The sequence below is a fragment of the Triticum urartu genome, chromosome 3A, assembly GCF_056163025.1.
Source record: "Triticum urartu cultivar PI428250 chromosome 3A, HENAU_Tu73, whole genome shotgun sequence".
In the NCBI taxonomy this organism is placed as follows: domain Eukaryota; kingdom Viridiplantae; phylum Streptophyta; class Magnoliopsida; order Poales; family Poaceae; genus Triticum; species Triticum urartu.
Window position 1 is genome coordinate 703,200,965 of NC_141875.1, and position 20,032 is coordinate 703,220,996.

The window sequence follows — 20,032 nt, forward strand, 5'->3', positions numbered from 1 at the left end:
GGCAGTCCGTAGAGCGGCTGTCCGACGGGCAAGACGGCAACTAAGGGAAGGTGGCAAAGGAAAAAGCCAAAAGAGCAATGAGCAAGAAAAGATAGAATTCGGATAAATATTTACATAACATAGGCCCTTGGCCGAATCTTCGAGCAGAAGTTCAAAATACACCCCGCGGGTGGAACTGTGTGAATTAACAAGTTCTTCAAAGACTATTAAAGCAGATAAAATAAAGATAAGGTGGCAGCTTAGGAGGCGGCAGACGGATTCGGAGGGTCAGAGGAGACGGCAGCATCAGGCGTTGGGGCGGCCGGCTGGGCAGTCTCGCCTTGATCGCCTCCGACGGCAGACGGCTCGGTCACACGCGGCTCATTGCTGGAGGCGCGGTCGAGCTGAGGCTGGTCGTCTGCTCCGTCTTCTGGAGCTTCCGTCTCGCCTCCATCCTCCGCCTCGCCTTCCTCCTCTACGCTGGAGCCGATCACCTCCGTCGAGTCCTCGCCGTAGTCTAGGTTCATCCCAAACCACTCCGGCGGTACCTCCTCGCCATCTTTAGCCCGCTCGGGGACGAAGATGCTGGTGTCGGTGTACTCGGCGATCGCCGCGGCACGCTTGACGAGGGCGTCTTCCATCGCTGCCAGCTCCGGCTGGGCCTCTGACCGGAGTGTGGCCAGCCGGTCTAGATCCAGCCCCGGATACCATGCCTTGACAAACTCCAAGATCTGGCGCGCTCCAGCTCAGGCCGAGGAACCTTTCCAGGCCTCAAGACGACCAGCCGCGACCTCCAGCCAGTCGGCAGTCCGACTGGGGGTGCGCGGAGCCTGCATGTCTGGCCACAGGGCAGCAATCGCCTGGGCGCCGACACATTGAAGCCGGCGCAGCATCCGGTGAGCCGGCCGAAGGCGAGCCTCGATGCTCAGGATATGCTCATCAAGGGTTCGGGGGGCGTCGGCGGCGATCTCTGCGCCTTCTGCCCTCCGACCTTCATGGTCAGCCTCGATGGCTTGGATGGCGGCCTGCGAGTGCCCAGGGAAGAAGTCTGCCAAGACAGAAAGAATGAAGAAGCAAGTCAAAAATCAGGAGTCGGCTCGACTTATAGTCGGCAGCTCAAAGAAAGAAAGTAAAGAAACTCACCATCAACGATGTCTTCAATCTCGTGGAAGCCGGAGGCCAGCAATGCCTCCTTGTCAGACCAGGAGGAGCGCTCGCTTGCGAACTTGGCCAGGAGGGCGGTCTCCGTTTCTTCCGCCTCCTTCTGCGTCTTCTTGAGCAGATCCTGTTGTTCTGCCAATTGTGCGACCAGCTGATCGCGCTCTGCGGCGAGCTTGCTGCACTCCTCCCCCTTGGCACGCAATGCGGAGTTGGCTTCGCTCAGCTGCTGTTGAAGAGCAGCGTTGGCCTCTGAAGAGAAGGAAGAAAGAAGGCATTAAGTCATCAATAAAGAAGGTCGCCGGGGAGATCCGGCCTGACTGCTCAGCAGTCGACCCGAATCTCGAGGACTGCAGCCCGCGGGTGCGCCAGCGCGCCCCCGCAAAGAAGAAAAAAGGACTCACTCCGGCTCTCCGACAAGTCGGCGGTCCGCTTGCCCAGCTCTTCAATGTTGCGGTTGAAGGCAGTGACACGGAGGTTGTGGTAGTCCTGCGACAAGTATTTCAGACAAAAGTTAGTACCCGGAACTCACCAATTGGAGTTCCGGGCCGCCTGCTCAGCAGCCGGCCCGAAACTCGGGGACTACACCCAGTGGATGCACTGGCGCGCCCCCATAGAGAGGAACAAGAAAACAAGGACCAAAGAGAAAGCATACCCGGACGGCTGCCCGCGACGCCAGGTACGCCTTGGTGCAGTTCTGGATGGTGTCGCCCTCAGCTCGCAGCTTCGTCTGGACATCCAGAAGCGCCTGGTTCAGCGGCCCCGTGCCGCCTCCTCGCACCCACCCAATGGGCACGGCGCTCGTCGCTTCGGCGTCTGGGATCGCCGAGTTGGCGGTGCCGGTCTCCAGGGGGTGTGGTGCCGAAGTCGCCTTCTCAAGACGGCGGCGTGTTGGCGAGCCAACTTGAAGGAGTAGCCTTGCCACGGCCTCGTCTTCAGTCGGCGGCACTGGTGGGTCCGCCGGCTGTTTGCCTTGCGCGTTCCCAGACGGCGGCGGAGGTGGTGGCGGAACGATCACGTCCGACATGGAGGAGTCGTCGCCTTCCCTCTCCATGATGGGGTTCTCGCCGCCGGCTTCCCCAGTCTGCCCCGTGAACTCTGGAGGCGGTGGCGCAGAGTTCAGCGGGGTGACGAACACCGCCGATTGGCGGTGCGCGGCCTCCTCAGCCTGTCGCTTCGTCGCGACGGCGGCTTCGGCCTCCGCCAGTTTCTTCTTGGTGGAGGCCTCCGCCTTATCGGCCTCCACCTTCTCCAGGCTGGCGGCCTCTTCCTCGATGCGCTTCTCCTGCGCGTTCCGCTCCGTCGCCTCCCGGAGGTCGGCGGCGGGGTCAACCCGCGGAGTGGTGGCGGACGTCTCCGCTGACCCCATGACGGAGGCGGCGACAACCCTCTCAAGAGTGAGGGGAGCCCTGAAGCGAGGAAAGCAAGTAAAAGACTCAGACAAAAGCCACAAAGAAAGAATAAAGCGTTAAGACGGAATACTCACGCGGAGACCAGTGGCGGCTTCTTTACTTCCTTACGGAAGCGGATGGCCTTCGTGGCCGCTTCGTCCCGCTTGGTCGCTGCAGCCGAACTCTTGGGCTTCTTCGGCCGACTGCCGAACAAGGTCGACACGGCCCTGCGCTTCTTCCCGCCGCCTGGAGCACCCGGCGCGGCGGAAGAGCCCGCGCCGGGATGGTTGGCTCCTGGCTGGTGGCGGGGGGCGACCTCCTCCTCATCATCAGGCCAGTCCTCTGGACTGGCCCCGAGCCGCGGGTCGCCTCCTCCCTCGGCGTCGTCTTCCAAAGCCGCCGCCCCCAGATCGGGGTCGTCGACGTCGCTCTCCGCCTGGTCGGCAAGGAACTCGCGGGCCGGCCCCGTGGTGCTGGCTAGTGGATGGAGGAGGGGATTCTGTCCAAAGCCGACTGGTCAGGTCGGACAAAACAAACTCGGCAAGAAAGAAGACAATTCAAAGAAAGAAAGAAAAGGCAACTCACTGTGGGTGGGGGGTTGGCGCGGGAGTACGGCTCCTTGCCGAACCGCCAGTCCTCCAGGACCTTGCTGTCCGAGAGGTGGTTCACCATGTAGGCCACCTCCTCGTGAGGCATGTCCTTGGTGCACATCCGACTCGGGTCACGGTGCCCGCTCATTTGGCATATCATGTGGGGGCGACCTTGGAGCGGGAGAACTCGGCGCGCCACGAAGGCGGCCAGCAGGTCCGGACCAGTCAAGCCCTCCGACAGCGTCAGCACTCGGAGTCGCGTGACGGCGCCGGCTCCCGCAAGCGTCAGCGACTTGGCCCGGTACGACCAGTTGGGCAGTCTCCCAGCCGGCGGGCCAACTTCGAAAGCCGGCAGGTTGACCCAATCGCCCTTCGCAAAGACGCTCTTCACGTAGAAGTACGATCGCTGCCACATCTTCACCGACTTTATCAGCTTGATGGTGGGGAAGGGGTTGTCGGCCCCTGACCTCCGCATGGCGATGAACGCGCCGCACTGAGCCGGCACGCCTGCAGCCTGGGTGCCGAGCTTGGAGTAGAAGAACTCCCCCCAGAGCTCGAGGGTGGGGAGGACTCCGAGGAAGCCTTCACACAGGGCCACGAAGGCAGACAGCAGCACCACCATGTTGGGCGTGAGGTGGTGCGGCTGGAGGCCGCAGAACTCCAGAAAGGAGCGGAAGAAGCTGCTCGCCGGCAGCCCCAATCCGCGCAGGTAGTGCGAGCGGAAGATAACTCGCTTGCCCTCCTCCGGCGCCGGAGAGATCTCCCCCCTCGGCGCAAGGCGTACCCGCACGTAATCTTTGCCGGGGAGCTGACGAGTCTTGTGGAGGAACTCGATGTGGTCGTCATGGACTTCTAAGCCATCCCAGGTGCCGGAATGCACCGAGGGAGGGGCAGCAGCAAAAGAAGAACTCCTCGTGAGCAGATCGCCGCGGCGTTCGGCAAAGTTTGGGCGCACGGCGGTGCGAGGAAGAAGAAGAAGAAGAGCAAGGAGTAGCGTGGAGGAGGGGCGCGCGTGCTCTGCCGCGCCCCCTCCTCCCCCTACTTATAGCCTCATGGGCTGCGAAGCCGAGGGGGCGGTCGTGGGATTTACTGCGCCCACGACCCCACGACCCCCACGTTTCCACGACAAAAGTTACTGCGCGCAATAACTTCACGGGAATCCCAATCGTCCGCTCGGGCCACAGCGGATCCGCTCGAGCGCCGAGGCGTGGTAATGGCGGGCCCCGACTACGGGCCTGTCCCGTCACGCGCGTAGGCTGGCAGACTGGCCCGGCCGCGTGTTGCCACGTGACAGGCCCGGAACGGGCGGCGGCCTGGAAGCTTAGCCAGCACGCTACTTGGATCCCGCCGCGACGTTCGAAATACTGTGCAAGTCAGAGTTGGGCGAGTCCGACTCCTTCTAGTCGGCCTGGCAGAAGTCAAGCAAGATCCATGTCTCGGGCACCCGGAAAGAGAAACTGTTGAGGCTCCTCGGCCGATCGTCCATGGCGCCTCATCAGCTTCGGGGACTACTGTCGGAGTAATGGGCCACGGGTAGGCTAACCCGAGTCCCAGAACCTTTCAAGACATCGGGGCAGGCTGCGCCCCTCAAGACCCCAGGACAAAGAGCCACCTTCTGAGAAGTCAGTGGCAAGGCAACCGACTTGCCACTCGCGGCCGAGTCCCAGGAACGACTTCAGGATAAGCCGACTCCTGACTGACGACTTCCCGAGAAGCCGGCCTTAGGGAGTCGGCCCGCGACTCCAACAAACCCCATGTCCTCATCAAGAGGGACAGGACAGGGGAGTGGCTACAGTGAAGCTTGCTCCCACCCCTTTCCAGAGGCAGGCATGGCCACAGTACGCCGTACCCGCGGAGATCTCCGTGCGGCGCGGCACTGTTGCCATGCCGGCCCTCACATCAGCACCGGTGGACCGAATCCTGCGCCCACGACGGCTTGTCTGTACGACCCTAGGGCGGAGGGTCCCACCAGCCAGCGGGACCCCAGAAGACGGCAAGTGCGCCACCAGTCGGACCCGTTGGGAGTCGGCCCCCGAGAGTCGGCCAGCCCCTCCCCCGGGGCCCACGCGCCATTAACCGGATGTGATGGAGAGTGGCAACAGTGATCGCCTGCCAGGCGGCGGGGCTGTTGCCATGACTCCATGACCAAGCCCGCGTCATTAGAAGCACGGCTACAGTAATCAGCAGCCGGCAGGACCCGCCAGCGGCGGACACGGCCTGTCGGCGCCGTACCAGACCAGTCGGCGGGGCCCGCCAATTGGCCGGCCAGCAGTCGGCGGAGAAGACGGAGGCCGGAGAAGCTGACGGCTGGGTCCGCGCCCAGCCGGATTACCATTGTACCCCTGGGGGGTAGGCCTATATAAACCCCCCAGGACACCCATGCAAAGGGTTCGAATCCATTTAGCACTAGACTAGATCATATAGGAAGGAGAGAGCTAGCCCAGCCTTCTCCTATCTCTAGGAAACAGCTCAAGGAGCAACCGTGTACACACTTTGCCATAGTGATCATGCGGAGACCCCGCAGAGCAGCAGTAGGGGTATTATCTCCCCGGGGAGCCCCGAAGCTGGGTAAGATTTGCCGGCGTGCATGCCTTCGCCTCATCCCGTTTCCAGGCACCGGCGACGTTCTACTTGCCCCCAGCATGATAAGCCATCCTTTGGCATATGTCGCACCCAACCCCCGACAGCTGCCACGGGAGGGTAGGACAAAAGATGTCATGCAAGTTCTTTTCCATAAGCACGTATGACTATATTCGGAATACATGCCTACATTATATTGATGAACTGGAGCTAGTTCTGTGTCACCCTAGGTTATGATTGTTACATGATCGATCACATCCGGCATAATTCTCCATCACTGATCCAATGCCTACGAGCTTTTCCTATATTGTTCTGCGCTTATTTACTTTTCTGCTACTACTGTTACAATCACTATAAAACCCAAAAATAGTTTTGCTACCATTACCTTTTGCCACCGTTACCACTACTATCATATTACTTGCTACTAAACACTTTGTTGCAGATATTAAGTTTCCAGGTGTGGTTGAATTGACAACTCAGCTGCTAATACTTGAGAATATTCTTTGGCTCCCCTTGTGTCGAATCAATAAATTTGGGTTGAATACTCTACCCTCAAAAACTGTTGTGATCCCCTATACTTGTGGGTTATCACTTAGGTTTCTTGCCAAACCATAATTCATACGGTGTCATCTCAATGGATTTAGATGTTGCCCTATTTAACGTGAATGAGGCTGTCTCTAATGCATAACCCCAAAATGATAAAGGCAAATCGGTAAGAGACATCATAGAACGCACCATATCTAATAAAGTATGGTTACGATGTTCGGACACACCATTATGTTGTGGTCTTCCAAGTGGCGTGAATTGTGAAACAATTCCACATTGTCTTAAATGAAGGCCAAACTCGTAACTCAAATATTCACCTTCGCGATTAGATCGTAGAAACTTTATTTTCTTGTTAAGATGATTATCCACTTCACTCTGAAATTCTTTGAACTTTTCAAATGTTTCAGACTTGTGTTTCATTAAGTAGATATACCCATAACTACTTAAATCATATGTGAAGGTTAGAAAATAACGATAGTTGCCGCATGCTTCAATACTCATCGGACCGCATACATCGGTATGTATTATTTTCAATAAGTCATTAGCTCGCTTCATTGTTCCAGAGAAAGGAGTTATAATCATCTTACCCATGAGTCATGGTTCGCAGGTATCAAATGATTCATAATCAAGTGATTCCAAAAGTCCATCCGCATGGAGTTTCTTCATGTGTTTTACACCAATATGACCTAAACTGCAGTGCCACAAGTATGTTGCACTATCATTATCAACTTTGCATTTTTTGGCATCAATACTATGAATATGTGTATCACTACGATCGAGATTCAACAAGAATAGACCATTCATCAAAGGTGCATGACCATAAAAGATATTACTCATATAAATAGAACAACCATTATTCTCTGATTTAAATGAATAACCGTCTTGCAATAAACAAGATCCAAATATAATGTTCATGCTTAACGCTAACACCAAATAACAATTATTAAGGTCCAAAACTAATCCCGAAGGTAGATATAGAGGTAGCGTGCCGATGACGATCACATCAACCATGGAACCATTCCCGACGCGCATCCTCACCTCGTCCTTCGCCAATCTTCATTTCTTCCGCAACTCCTGTTTCGGGTTACAAATATGAGCAACCGAACCAGTATCAAATACTCAGGCGCTACTACGAGCATTAGTAAGGAACACATCAATAACATGTATATCAAATATACCTTTGTTCACTTTGCCATCCTTCTTATCTGCCAAGTATTTGGGGCAGTTCCGCTTCCAGTGACCATTTCCCTTGTAGTAGAAGCACTCAGTTTCAGGACTGGGTCCAGCTTTGGGCTTCTTCACGGGAGCGAAAACTTGCTTGCCATTCTTCTTGAAGTTCCCTTTCTTTCCCTTGCCCTTTTTCTTGAAACTAGTGGTCTTGTTAACCATCAACACTTCATGCTCCTTCTTGATTTCTACCTCCGCCGATTTCAGCATCGCGAAGAGCTCGTGAATCGTTTTCGTCATCTCTTGCATGTTATAGTTCATCACGAAGCCTTTGTAGCTTGGTGGCAGTGACTAAAGAACTCTGTCAATAACACTCTCAAGTGGAAGATCAATTTCCAGCTGAGTCAAGTGGTTATGATACCCAGGTATTTTGAGTATGTGTTCACTGACAGAACAGTTCTCCTCCATCTTACAGTTAAAGAACTTATTTGGAGACTTTTTATCTCTCAATCCGGGCATTTGATTGAAATATTAACTTCATATCTTGGAACATCTCATATGCTCCATGGCATTCAAAACGCTTTTGAAATCCCGGTTCTAAGCCATAAAGCATGGCACACTGAACTATTGAGTAGTCATCAGATTGAGCCTGCCAGACATTCATAACATCTGCTTCAGCTCCTGCAGCAGGTCTGTCACCTAGCGGTGCATCAAGAACATAATTCTTCTGTGCAGCAATGAGGATAATCCTCGAGTTACAGACCCAGTCCGTGTAGTTGCTACCATCATCTTTCAACTTAACTTTATCTAGGAACGCATTAAAATTCAAGGGAACGGTAGCACGGGCCATTGATCTACAACGTATATATGCAAAAACTATTAAGACTAAGTTAATGATAAATTTTATTTCAAATAATCAAATTACTAATGAACTCCCACTTAAATCAACATCCCTCAAGTTGTCTAAGTGATACATGATCCAAATCAACTAACCGATGTCTGATCATCACGTGAGATGGGGTAGTCTACAATGGTGAACATCCCTATGTTGATCATATTTACTATATGACTCACGTTTGACCTTTCAGTCTCCAGTGTTACGAGACCATGTCTATACATGCTAGGCTCGTCAAGTTTAACCCAAGTATTTTGCATGTGTAAAACTAGCTTACACCCGTTATATGTGGATGTAGAATCTATCACACCCGATCATCACGAGGTGCTTTGAAACGACAAACTTTGGCAATGGTGCATACTCAGGGAGAACACTTTTATCTTAAAATTAAGTGAATGGATCATCTTATAATGCTACCGTCATTCTAAGAAAAATAAGATGCATAAAGGATAAACATCACATACAATCAAAAATATGTGACATGATATGGCCATCATGATCTTATGCTTTTGATCTCCATCTCCAAAGCATCGGCATGATCTCCATCGTCACTGGCACGACACCTTGATCTCCATTGTTACGTCAGGGTTGTCTCGCCAACTATTGTTTCTACAACTATTGCTAACGCATAGCGATAAAGTATAAGTGATTGACACGTAGGTCATACAATAATTAAAGACAACCCTAAGGCTCATGCCGGTTGTTGTACTCATCGACATGCAAGTCGTGAACTTATTACAAAACATGATCATCTCATAGATCAACATATATCACATCATATTTTTACCATATCACATCACAACATGCCCTGCAAAAACAAGTTAGACGTCTTCTACTCTGTTGTTGCAAGTTTTATGTGGTTGTTACGGGCAACTATCAAGAACCATTCTTACCTACGCAAAACCACAACAATGATTATGAAGTTTATATTTAACCTTTTGCAAGGACCGCCGTAGTCAAATCCGATTCAACTAAAGTAGGAGAAACAGACACCCGACAGCCACCTTTATGCAAAAAAAGTTGCATGTTAGTCGGTGGAACCGGTCTCATGTGCGTGGACATGTAAGGTTGGTCCGGGATGCTTCATCCCACAATGCCGCAGAATCAAAATAAGACATTGGTGGGAAGCAATATGAACATCACCGCCCATAACTCATTTGTGTTCTACTCGTGCATATCATCTATGCATAGACCTGGCTCATGATGCCACTGATGGGAAACGTCGCATGTAAAACAAAAAAATCCTACGAACACGCAAGATCAATCCATGGAGATGCATAGCTACGAGAGGGGGAGAGCATCTACATACCCTTGTAGATCGCTAAGCAGAAGCGTTTATGAACGCGGTTGATGTAGTCGTACACCTTCACGATTTTTCCCGATCAAGTACCGAACGTACGACACCTCCACATTCTGCACACGTTCAGCTCGATGACGTCCTCGCCTTCTCGATCTAGCAACAGAGGCGAAGTAGTAGATGAATTCAGACAACGCGGTGGCATGGTGACGGTGGTGGTAAAAATATACACAGGGCTTCGCCAAGCACAACGGATATGGACGGAGGAGGAACTAGAACTAGAGGGAGAGGGGGCGCCACACACAGCTTTAGGATCATGGTGTGTGTTGCCCCTCTCCCTGCTCACATATATATAGGTGGAGGGGGGAGGGGAGGCTGCCTAGGCGCGCCCCCAAGGGGGCTGGCGGCCACCCTGGGCACCCCCCCTTCCTTCCTAGGGGGTGGAGGAGATGGCAGGAGGGGGCCGATGGCTCCCTGCCTTAGGCGCCCCCCTTTCCTTCCCTAGAGGGCCGGCGGACAGGAGGTGGGCGCCCCAGCCCCTTGTGAGCTGGTGTGCTCCCTCCCTTGGCCCGTTTGGCACAATAACTCCCCATAGGTCTCCCGGAACCCCTTCCGGTGATCCCATAATAACCCGGTGCATTCCAAAACCTTTTCGAAGACCAAATAGTATCATCCTATATATCGTTCTTTACCTCCGGACCATTCTGGAGCTCCTCGTCATGTCCGTTATCTCATCCAGGACACGGTCACCAACTACATAACTCATATAAACTATATCGTCAACGAACGTTAAGCGTGCGGACCATACGAGTTCGAGAATGATGTAGAGATGACCGAGACGCTTCTCCGTTCAATAACCAATAGCGTGACCTGGATGCCCATATTGGTTCCTACATATTCTATGAAGATCTTTATCGGTCGAACCTTTATGACAACATACGTAGTGGTTCCCTTTGTCTGTCGGTATGTTACTTGCCCAAGGTTCGATTGTCGGTATCTCCATACCTAGTTCAATCTCGTTACCGGCAAGTCTCTTTACATGTTTTGTAATACATCGTCTTGCAACTAACTCCTTAGTCACTTTGCTTGCAAGCTTCTTGTGATGTGTATTACCGAGAGGGCCTAGAGATACCTCTCTGTCATACGGAGTGACAAATCCCAACCTTGATTCACGCTAATTCAACAGACACCTTCGGAGATACATGTAGAGAACCTTTATGATCACCTAGTTATGTTGTGACGTTTGATAGCACACAAGGTATTCGTCTGGTATCCGGTAGTTGCATGATCTTATGGTCGAAGGAATATGTATTTGACATTTAAGAAAGCAGTAGCAAAAACTGAACGATCATATGATATGCTAATGGGTGGGTCTTGTTCATCACATCATTCTCCTAATGATGTGATCCCGTTATCAAGTGACAACACATGTATATGGTTAGGAAACCTTAACCATCTTTTGATCAACGAGCTAGTCTACTAGAGGCTCACTTGGGACATGGTATTTGTTTATGCATCCACACATGTATTTATGTTTCCGGTCAATATAATTCTAGCATGAATAATAAAACTTTATCATGATTAAGGAAATATAATAATAACCACTCTATTATTGCCTCTAGGGCATACTTCTAACAAAATATGTGATTGAATACAAGTGGGTGTTCAGAATAAAAAGAAGGTCTGATGGTACCATAGATCGTTACAAGCCTAGGCTTGTTGCAAAAGGGTTCAAGCAGAGGTATGGCATAGATTATGAGGACACTTTCAGTCCTGGTATTAAAGCTTTCACAATTCGTCATGTTCTATCTACTATTGTGTCCAAGCTGCCACAATTCGTCTTGTTCTATCTGTTGATGTGTCCAAAGGATGGATTCTTAGACAGCTAGATGCGCAAAATGTGTTCCTTCATGGTGTTCTAGAAGAGGAAGTCTATATGAGGCAACCTCACGGGTTTGAGCATAAAAACAAACCATTTCATGTGTGCAGGCTTGAAATCTCTCTCTATAGACTGAAACAAGCTCCAAGGGCATGGTACTCTCGTTTGAGCTCTAAGTTGCAAGCACTAGGTTTTGTTCCCTCTAAATCTGATACATCACTTTTCATTTATAACAAGTCACATACATCCATCTTTGTGCTTATATTTGTTGATGACATCATTTTTACTAGTTCCTCAAATGAAGCAGTAACAACACTTTTGAAAAATTTGAACTCGGAATTTGCACTTCAAGATTTAGGGGATTTGCATTTTTTTTCCTTGGCATTGAAGTTAAGAAAATGAAAGAAGGTGGACTTCATCTTTCTCAAGAAAAATATTCAACTGGTTTATTGAGTAAGGCTGGCCTACAGGGGTGTAAACCATCATCAACACCACTATCTAGTTCAGAAAAACACTCTTGTAGAGGGTCAATCCTTGAATCAAGAGGATGGTACAAGGTACAAAAGTCTGGTAGGTGTACTTCAGTATTTGACACTCGCCGGGCCTGATATTTTCTTTAAAGTTAATATAGTGTGTCAGTTTCTTTATGCACCAACTGCAGCTCATTTGACGGCAGCCAAGCGCATATTCAGATATGTAAAGAGTACATTGAACGTTGGATTAACTTTTAGCAAGTCATCTTCTACTCTTGTTAGTGCCTTCTCTGACTTTGATTGGGCAGGATGTTTGGATGATAGAAGGTCAACATGTGGCTTTACAATATTTTTTGGACCTAACTTGATATCCTGGTGTGCAAAGAAACATGCAACAGTTTCTCGATCAACAACTGAGGCAGAGTATAAAGCACTAGCAAATACAACAACAGAGGTTATCTGGGTCATATCCATGCTCAGGGAACTTGACATACTTCACATACAAACTCCATGCCTTTGGTGTGATAACATTGGTGCTACATATTTATCAGCTAACCCTGTGTTTCATGCAAGGACAAATCATACTGAAATTGACTATCATTTTGTATGAGGGAGGGTGCTAGTAAAAAATTGGACATACGTTCTATTCCATCTAGAGATCAATTTGCAGATGGATTTATAAAGGCCCTAGCATCAAGACCATTTGAAGAGTTCAAGAGTAATCTAAACTTCATATTATGGTGCATGTGTTGCAGCCATATTAGAGTTGTTAGGAGATAGGAGAGGTTGTTCAAACCATAATGTATCTCTATCTCTTATCCCCTTGTATTTCTCCCACGGTTGAAGTAGATCTTCAATCAAACCTTGTACTCCAAGCATCAATCAATATATAACCTGCGGACCCCTAGTCTTATGGGGGTTAGAGAAGCTTCTTCATAATTTTGACACCTGTATATATTAGTGGATAAAGGCTGAAAAGTTTTACTGTACACATATGATTTTCACTTGAAATGTGAAATAGATGTGTACCACTTTGGCTTGCAGTGTTGTTTCTGGTGGAGGCATTGCCAAGTAGTGAGGAAGGCGATTCTGAAACCATGAGTGGTCTCGAACTTCACGGATTGTGATTCTCTTCATGGGATCAACAAGAAGCATTCTTGGGATCAAATCCTTTGCAAGATCAGATAAATGACTTGGAAGGATATAGTTACCTCCCTGGAATACCAACCAAGGGGGCGTCAAATCTCCAGACATAAAGTGAATGCTAAAGTCCAACTAATCTACAAAGGTATACACTTGTCAGATCCAACTTAATATACATATGTTCTGTCTCACCGTTATCTTTTTGAACAAGTTGGGAGTATATTCATCATCAAATGGAACAGAGCCACAAAGAAGAGCATAAAGTATCACCCCACAGCTCCAAACATCAACCTCAGGTCCAGCATACGGTTTACCTGAGATAATCTGCGTAGAAACACTCGCTAAGCTATTAACGCAGACGACGTGTGTGAAGAAACACGAGGATACAGACGCGAGTAATACAAATAAGTGAATACCTCTGGTGCAGCATAGTTTGTACTCCCGCAGCTTGTCTTCAGAAAATGGTCATCATGCATGACATTACTTGACCCAAAGTCAACAAGTTTCACATTATATTTGGAATCAAGTAACAAGTTTTCTAGCTTTAGATCACGATGAACAACCATGTTTCTGTGGCAGTATTCAACACCAGATATGATCTGTTCAGGAAAAAAGTTAATAAAAAATATTGATACAAAACCTCAATATGCATTCAGTGAATCAGAAAGAACCCTTCAAATTACATATTCGCCTTCAGGAGGAAATACCATCTCTGTATGTTTTAAAGCACAATTTGATTTAAGAACTGACACTAAGACAATCAAGGCATGAAGAATAGGATGCCATTTAAACAAGAATTGGTTTAATTACTGATACTAAGATAATCAAGACATCAAAAGATGAAGACAACAGAGTGATACTAAAACATCGACACATCAAGGAGACGTTAACTGGTTGATCAGTTAAATCCAAAAGACAAAGCAATTAGCTTCGAAAGCTTCCAACAATATGTGGTATAGGTCCTGAGCTAAACATATCAGATTTTTCTTTCGGTCGAATTTTTCGGTAACACGACTGGTTACCGGAAATTTCCGTGAGCCCCGAGAAAAGTTGATACCGTTTGAAAAAGAAATCATTTGAATTCAAACGTCAAGATGGTGCCAAAAGAGAGTATGTATGGGCTACCATAAAACTGTCCACAACCAGGTGATTAAGGAGGCCTACTTCTCTGCTGGAGGTCGCCAAAAGTCAAGTCCACGTTTTTTGCAAACTTTATTTTGTTTAGTGCATAAAAAATATCAGTGACGGTGCCAATGATGAAGAGTCGAATGTGGGCCGTTGGATATCAGCACGGAAGGAAACTAGCTGACCACTGGACTAGCAACAACTTAGTGTGCACTATGTGTTAAATATAATATATTTATACACTAGAAATTTGAATTCGAAATTCATTGAGAAATTTTGGGCCAAAAAATTATGAATAATTAGTGATTTTGCGAATGATGCACAATTACTTCCGCATCGGAGGAGTAGCCGCCTGATCTACCTTATGGATGGATCGATAAATGTTTAGATTTCTGCGATTATGTTTTACGCGGGAACCGGTTTTTCCGAACACTCCCGAAAAAATGGCATCGAGGAAAAAATCCTTCTCTAAAACTTAGTCAATTAATGCAAATGAAGCAAATTGATTACGATTTGCACAGTAAGCACGTGAGAAATGTGGAGACTGGACAATTGGCCAGCATGTCCATACATTTCACAATCAAAATAAGAAGCTCAGCAAAGTTCATTAATGAACACCTCTTGGTATTCCCAAAGAATGTGTTCCTACATGCCAAGAGCAGAAAGGGCACCTGCTGGAAGATTCGACGAGCCTCATCTTCCTGTAACCGCCCTTTCTCAACAATGTAGTCGAATAGCTCACCATTCTTGCAATATTCCATGACAATAAATATATCCTTAGGTGTGTCAATGACCTCATAAACCCGGATGATATGAGGGTGAATGAAGTCAATGAACAACCTGGATATCTTTATTTCTCTATTTGCTGGAAACAAGATATGAGAAAACAGTAGAAGTAAATCGTTAGAAATTCAGCCTATGAAGAAATTCCAGCTGCAAATTTTACTAACAGCAACAACAAGAGGTAAGCTTTCTTCTGAACCAAAGCCGAATGTATACTAGACTGATGTACTTTATCTCGACTAATTGATTAACTGGGAATCAGGAACAAGCCCACAAGTCTGACCAGCACTGACATTAAGCAGATAACTCGAAATATTGAGTAAGCAAGACGAATGTATCCTAGACAAGGAGGCATACCTTTCTCTTCCATTTCCATTGTTTCCATTTGGCGGCGGTTCAGAATCTTTATAGCAACTTTGTGTCCTGTAAGCTTATGCTCTGCAAGCTTCACTTTTCCAAATGAGCCAATACCTAATGATCTGCCCAGATTGTAGTTCTTTAATGCTTCAGAATGTCTACCTCCTCTGGTGTTCCCATCCATTTTCACTATGTCAAAACAAGAGAAACGACATATGTGATTCAGCAAACAGTTTTATAGTTCAGTCAGGAATTGAGATCAGTTTCAAGTATATCGATCTCCCTTCTCCACTGTCTCCACTCCGATGATTACTGCTGTCCTAATTAAAGCACGAACATCACAGAAAGATGATTTTGAAACAATTGAATTGATTCCCTCTTCTTAGAGAACGACCGGCCTTGAGTGAAAGGAGCGGGCTGGCCATAAAAGACCACTATGGGACATGAATGGCGAGGGCAAGAGTGGTTCAAAGGTCAACAAAATGGGTGAAGTTCCCTTGTCAAATTTGGGGAAAGTTTTCTTAAAAAGGTTCACAAATTAATACTACCATGACTAGGCATATATGTGTTGTAAACATGGAAGAGATCTGACATACAAGAAATGCAGCCATCCAACAACTGAGCTGAAAAAACAACCGAGAACCAACTACTAATCGATCAATGTAATCAAGGGTTTTAACTCCCGGCATGGTCGATTCATGCTGGGCCGGTCGATCAATCAATAATCCCAGAAGATCGCTCTGAAGTGAATGTTGGTCCCGGCGGATCTGCGGCAAGCATCTCCGTTGGAGGGACGAAATGAACAGGAAGTGTCGCGCCCACCGGAATCCCCACAACCACAGTTCAGAAGGAGAGCAGCACACAAAGAAACTACTGTAGTAAATTCCCCACTTGAGCCAAACGCCGGATGGACAAGCAGCGCTCCCGGCCTCGATCACTACTAGTAAAAATTAAGAGCACGCGCGAACCACCACAGCTCTCTACCAAGCCAGGCAAGCAACGACGACGCAGAATCGCTACACTCCGGCGAGAATTGCAGCAAAGATGAGCAGGGCGATTGCCCTGATTACCTGGCCAAATCCCGTGGGCAGCCGCCGGCGAGAATTGCAGCAAAGATGAGCAGGGCGATTTGCCAGTTTAGTTCCTTGTGGGCTTGTGGCTGTCTTCCTTCTCTATCCTCCGTCGTTTCCCGGCCCCCGCCCCTATTTCTTTTCTTCTTCGGTTTCCAGTGCGTCGATCGATTCCTCCGTCCGTCGCCGGTTAATTTGGACGGTATAGGAATAGGATGGACGGCAGAGACGCTTTTCGGTCGCCGGTGACGCAGCGCTGATACGAAATATGCATGCCGTGCGGCCGGCGTTGGCGGTGAGTGGGATTAACTTAACGTGGAACGTCGCTGTGACGTGCACGACGCAACAATGCTAAATATACAAAGAGTTACACGCAATTACACATTGACAAGGATGCTGGCTATATTGGATGCATGCATGCGCACGCTGCAATGTTTTCTCCAAATTTGTTTTATTTGTTCTTGTTCATAGTAACACTAGCACTGCCTCTGCACCAGTCACGATCCCGATAGCTGCTTATTGATTATACTTTCCGCGTGACACATCTAAAAAGATTTGGAGCGTGTTTGGTTGTCTGTATAAAGCTCAATCAGATCCGTGCGGGAAGAAAACAGGTTGTTTGGTAGATTGGTTTTATTATTGGGTCTGTATAATACGAATCTTAAAACACCTCTGGATCTGACTCATTGGAAACGCTCAGAACGACAGTTTCTCTTGAGCCAGACCAAGCCGAGCGCAAACAAGTGGGCCTTGCACGAGTAGAGACGGGAGGGATGCCAGGTGATTACCTGAGGTCTTCTTCAACCTCTACTGAGCTCCTATCTAATCTCCTCCATCTGATCTACACAACGGTGCTTCGGTTCGAGGTAAGCTCTACACGAAAAAGATACACCTCGATGCTACGGTTCCATTCAGGCGATCGGTTCGTAGTTTCATCGGCCATAAGTTCTTAATCTTGTGTTCCCGTTTGGAGCAATTCTGGATGAATTTTGTCAGATTCGTCACGCATGATCGATTATTTAAAATTTTCTTTGACCAGCAGCCTAATCTCGCAGTTCCTCACAACATTCGTGTTGTAAGTTTTTGGTCTCGATGATCGTAGCTTCGTCTCTCTTTGAACAGCAGTCTACTGCACTAACGCCGCCATGTCTAGCTCCTCTGTCCTCTGCTCAGAGCCCTCTTATTCGTTCCTCTCGACGCCGAAGTCCTTCTCCTTTCCTGCGTGCTACTACACTAGAGCCGTTTCCGGCGTCGCTCATCTCGGCCTACTCTCTGTTGTCCTCCTACTGCACTAACGCTGCAATGGCGCGCACACTGCTTTCTTGTGTCCTCTGCCTCCGTGCACACTGCAGTTTGCCGTGCCGCTGACGGGGTCGATCATCTTCGCCTCCTCTCTCTCGCCCTACTACACTGGAGTCGTTTCCGGCGTCGATCATCTCGGCCTCCTCTCTCGTCCACTGCACTGACGATATCATGGCGCGAGCACTGCATTCTCCTCCTCTGTCCATTGTCTTTGCGCGAGCACCGCAACTAGTTCACCGACGGTGTCGTTCGCCGTGCCGCCAACGGGGTCGCTCGTCCACGACTCCATACTCGTCATGTCGGACAAGGCGCCACGGCCACTATCCACCGCAGTCGCCATAATCCGGCGCACAGTGTATTTCTTCTCCCTCTTCCTCTGCTAGTTCTTAACCCTGTGTGCTAAGTGCAAGTGCTAACTCTTAATCATACCCCATGCAGGCAACCAAACAGCGTGTAGTTGCATGCGTCGAGACAATGCAGGCAACCAAATAACGTGCCAAAGTTGATCTCCTATGCAGGCAACCAAACAACTCGCAGATGTTGTATATAAGGTTGTTTTTTCAAAGCCAGACTGAGTAGAGAAGGATATGCAACGTAGGTACTGTAGCGCACGGCAACCAAACACACCCTTGATGTTTTCTCTGGATTTCACGTGTGCGATCCACACAGGCTGTGTACATGCGCGACAAGGTGTGAGGCATGCATGCATGCATGCGCGGCCTCGAGTGAGCGTCTACTCCGCGGCCTCGAGTGAAAGTGCGTTGCGTCAAGATGTACTCCCGATTCGAGGGGCGTGAAGGTGAACTGTGCTTTGTGAGAAAGTATACTTCCCTCCGCGGTGTGACAAAGTGTACTGCACGCACGGCGTCAGAAGATGTGCCATAATCCCGTTGCAAATTTAGTTAGTTTTCTTTTATCCCATAATGTAAGACTTGAAAAAAAGTCTTACATTATAGAAAGGAGGAAGTATTACTTAGCAAAACAAACGGCCGTGTGCATGTCTACATGACTTGGTCGAGCTAGCTTCTGTTGGTTGGTTAGCTAGTAATAGGCGCGGCCTTGATCCGGTCATGGGATGAGGATGTCATGGCAAAGGTGATCGCGGCACAAGCACGCACCTTGCCCACATCGAGCGTCGTGGAATGGCACGACCGTCAAGTTTGGCATAGGAAGGTTTTACTTTCTATAAGCATGGGACAAATAAATAGGGAGAAAGAAAAGGAAGCGGCAAGTTGAATGTTGCGCACGCTTGTCTTCTAGCTCAGTTCTCTTTGTAGTCATTATCTTTCTCTTTGGGTAACATCACGTGACATCAGAGACATGGCTTCCGACGGGGATAACTCTGACATGGCGGCGCACTCGCGCACTCCGTCATAGACACGCGCGGTGAGCCGTTTGCGGACCAGGACGAGCCGAGGCAGGGATATGCAGATGGTCCAGCACACGGTAAAGGAGCACATTGGCTCCACCTCTTACCTCATGCTCACACGGACCAACTACCCCGAGTGGGTGCCCCTGATGCGTGTCAAGATGCAGCCTCGAGGTATCTGGGATGTTGAGCACTGCGTCGGATCCAAGCATGCAGAGAGGAATGCACTGCCGGCGACGCGCGCGTCATCCCCACGAAGGATAAGGCCAAGGATGCCTGGAATGCCATGCGCACGATGTGCGTCGGCGTCGAGCGTGTCTGGCAGGCCAAGGCATAGAAACTGCACCGGGACTACGAGAATCTGATGTTCAAGGATGGTGAGTGTGTCGAGGATTTTGCTCTGTGGCTTTCCGGGATCGTCATTGATCTTGTTAGAATAAATCTGAGGTGTACCGTCATTCTATCAAGAACCAAGCAATCACACAAGCATGACATCAAGATTTGTTAACGAGATTCATCATTATGGCTACATCCCCGGGGCCTGACTACGGGCCCTCCTCCCTGTGACACTGTCACAATACCACACACCAGCCACCCGGGCACCGGCTCCTCCTGTGCGCCTGTACTATTATGTTGACATGATGGTGAACCTCGTTAACAAATCTTGGTATCATGCTTGTGTGATTGCTTGGTCCTCGGTAGAATGACGGTGCGCCTCAGATTTATTCTAACAGATCTGCAGGTGTTCGGATATGAGATCCATGACCAGGGCGGAGATAGCTTGATGCCAAACATATTTTGCAAATTCTTTCTAATAGCATGGAGTATAAACTCTAAATTATGAACACAAAAATATAATAATACAATATTATTGTCTCTAAAGCATACTTCCAATACGAGTTGGGCCTTAATGATGAAATTGATCGGG

At 48.8% G+C, this 20,032-nt stretch overlaps 1 protein-coding gene and 1 pseudogene across 1 annotated transcript; both read right to left on the minus strand.

The window, feature by feature from the left end:
• Positions 1-239: 239 nt before the first annotated feature.
• Positions 240-815, minus strand: LOC147981883 (uncharacterized; annotated as a pseudogene).
• Positions 816-12,239: 11,424 nt separating this feature from the next.
• LOC125546102 (serine/threonine protein kinase OSK3-like) lies at positions 12,240-16,449 on the minus strand. Its single transcript, XM_048710243.2, has 7 exons — positions 16,434-16,449; positions 15,364-15,552; positions 14,895-15,088; positions 13,515-13,697; positions 13,291-13,422; positions 12,985-13,170; positions 12,240-12,903 (listed from the first exon to the last, which is right to left on the minus strand). Exons 2-7 carry the CDS (start codon positions 15,545-15,547, stop codon positions 12,889-12,891), a joined length of 894 nt encoding a protein of 297 aa, XP_048566200.1. The 5' UTR covers positions 15,548-15,552; positions 16,434-16,449; the 3' UTR covers positions 12,240-12,888.
• Positions 16,450-20,032: the final 3,583 nt, after the last annotated feature.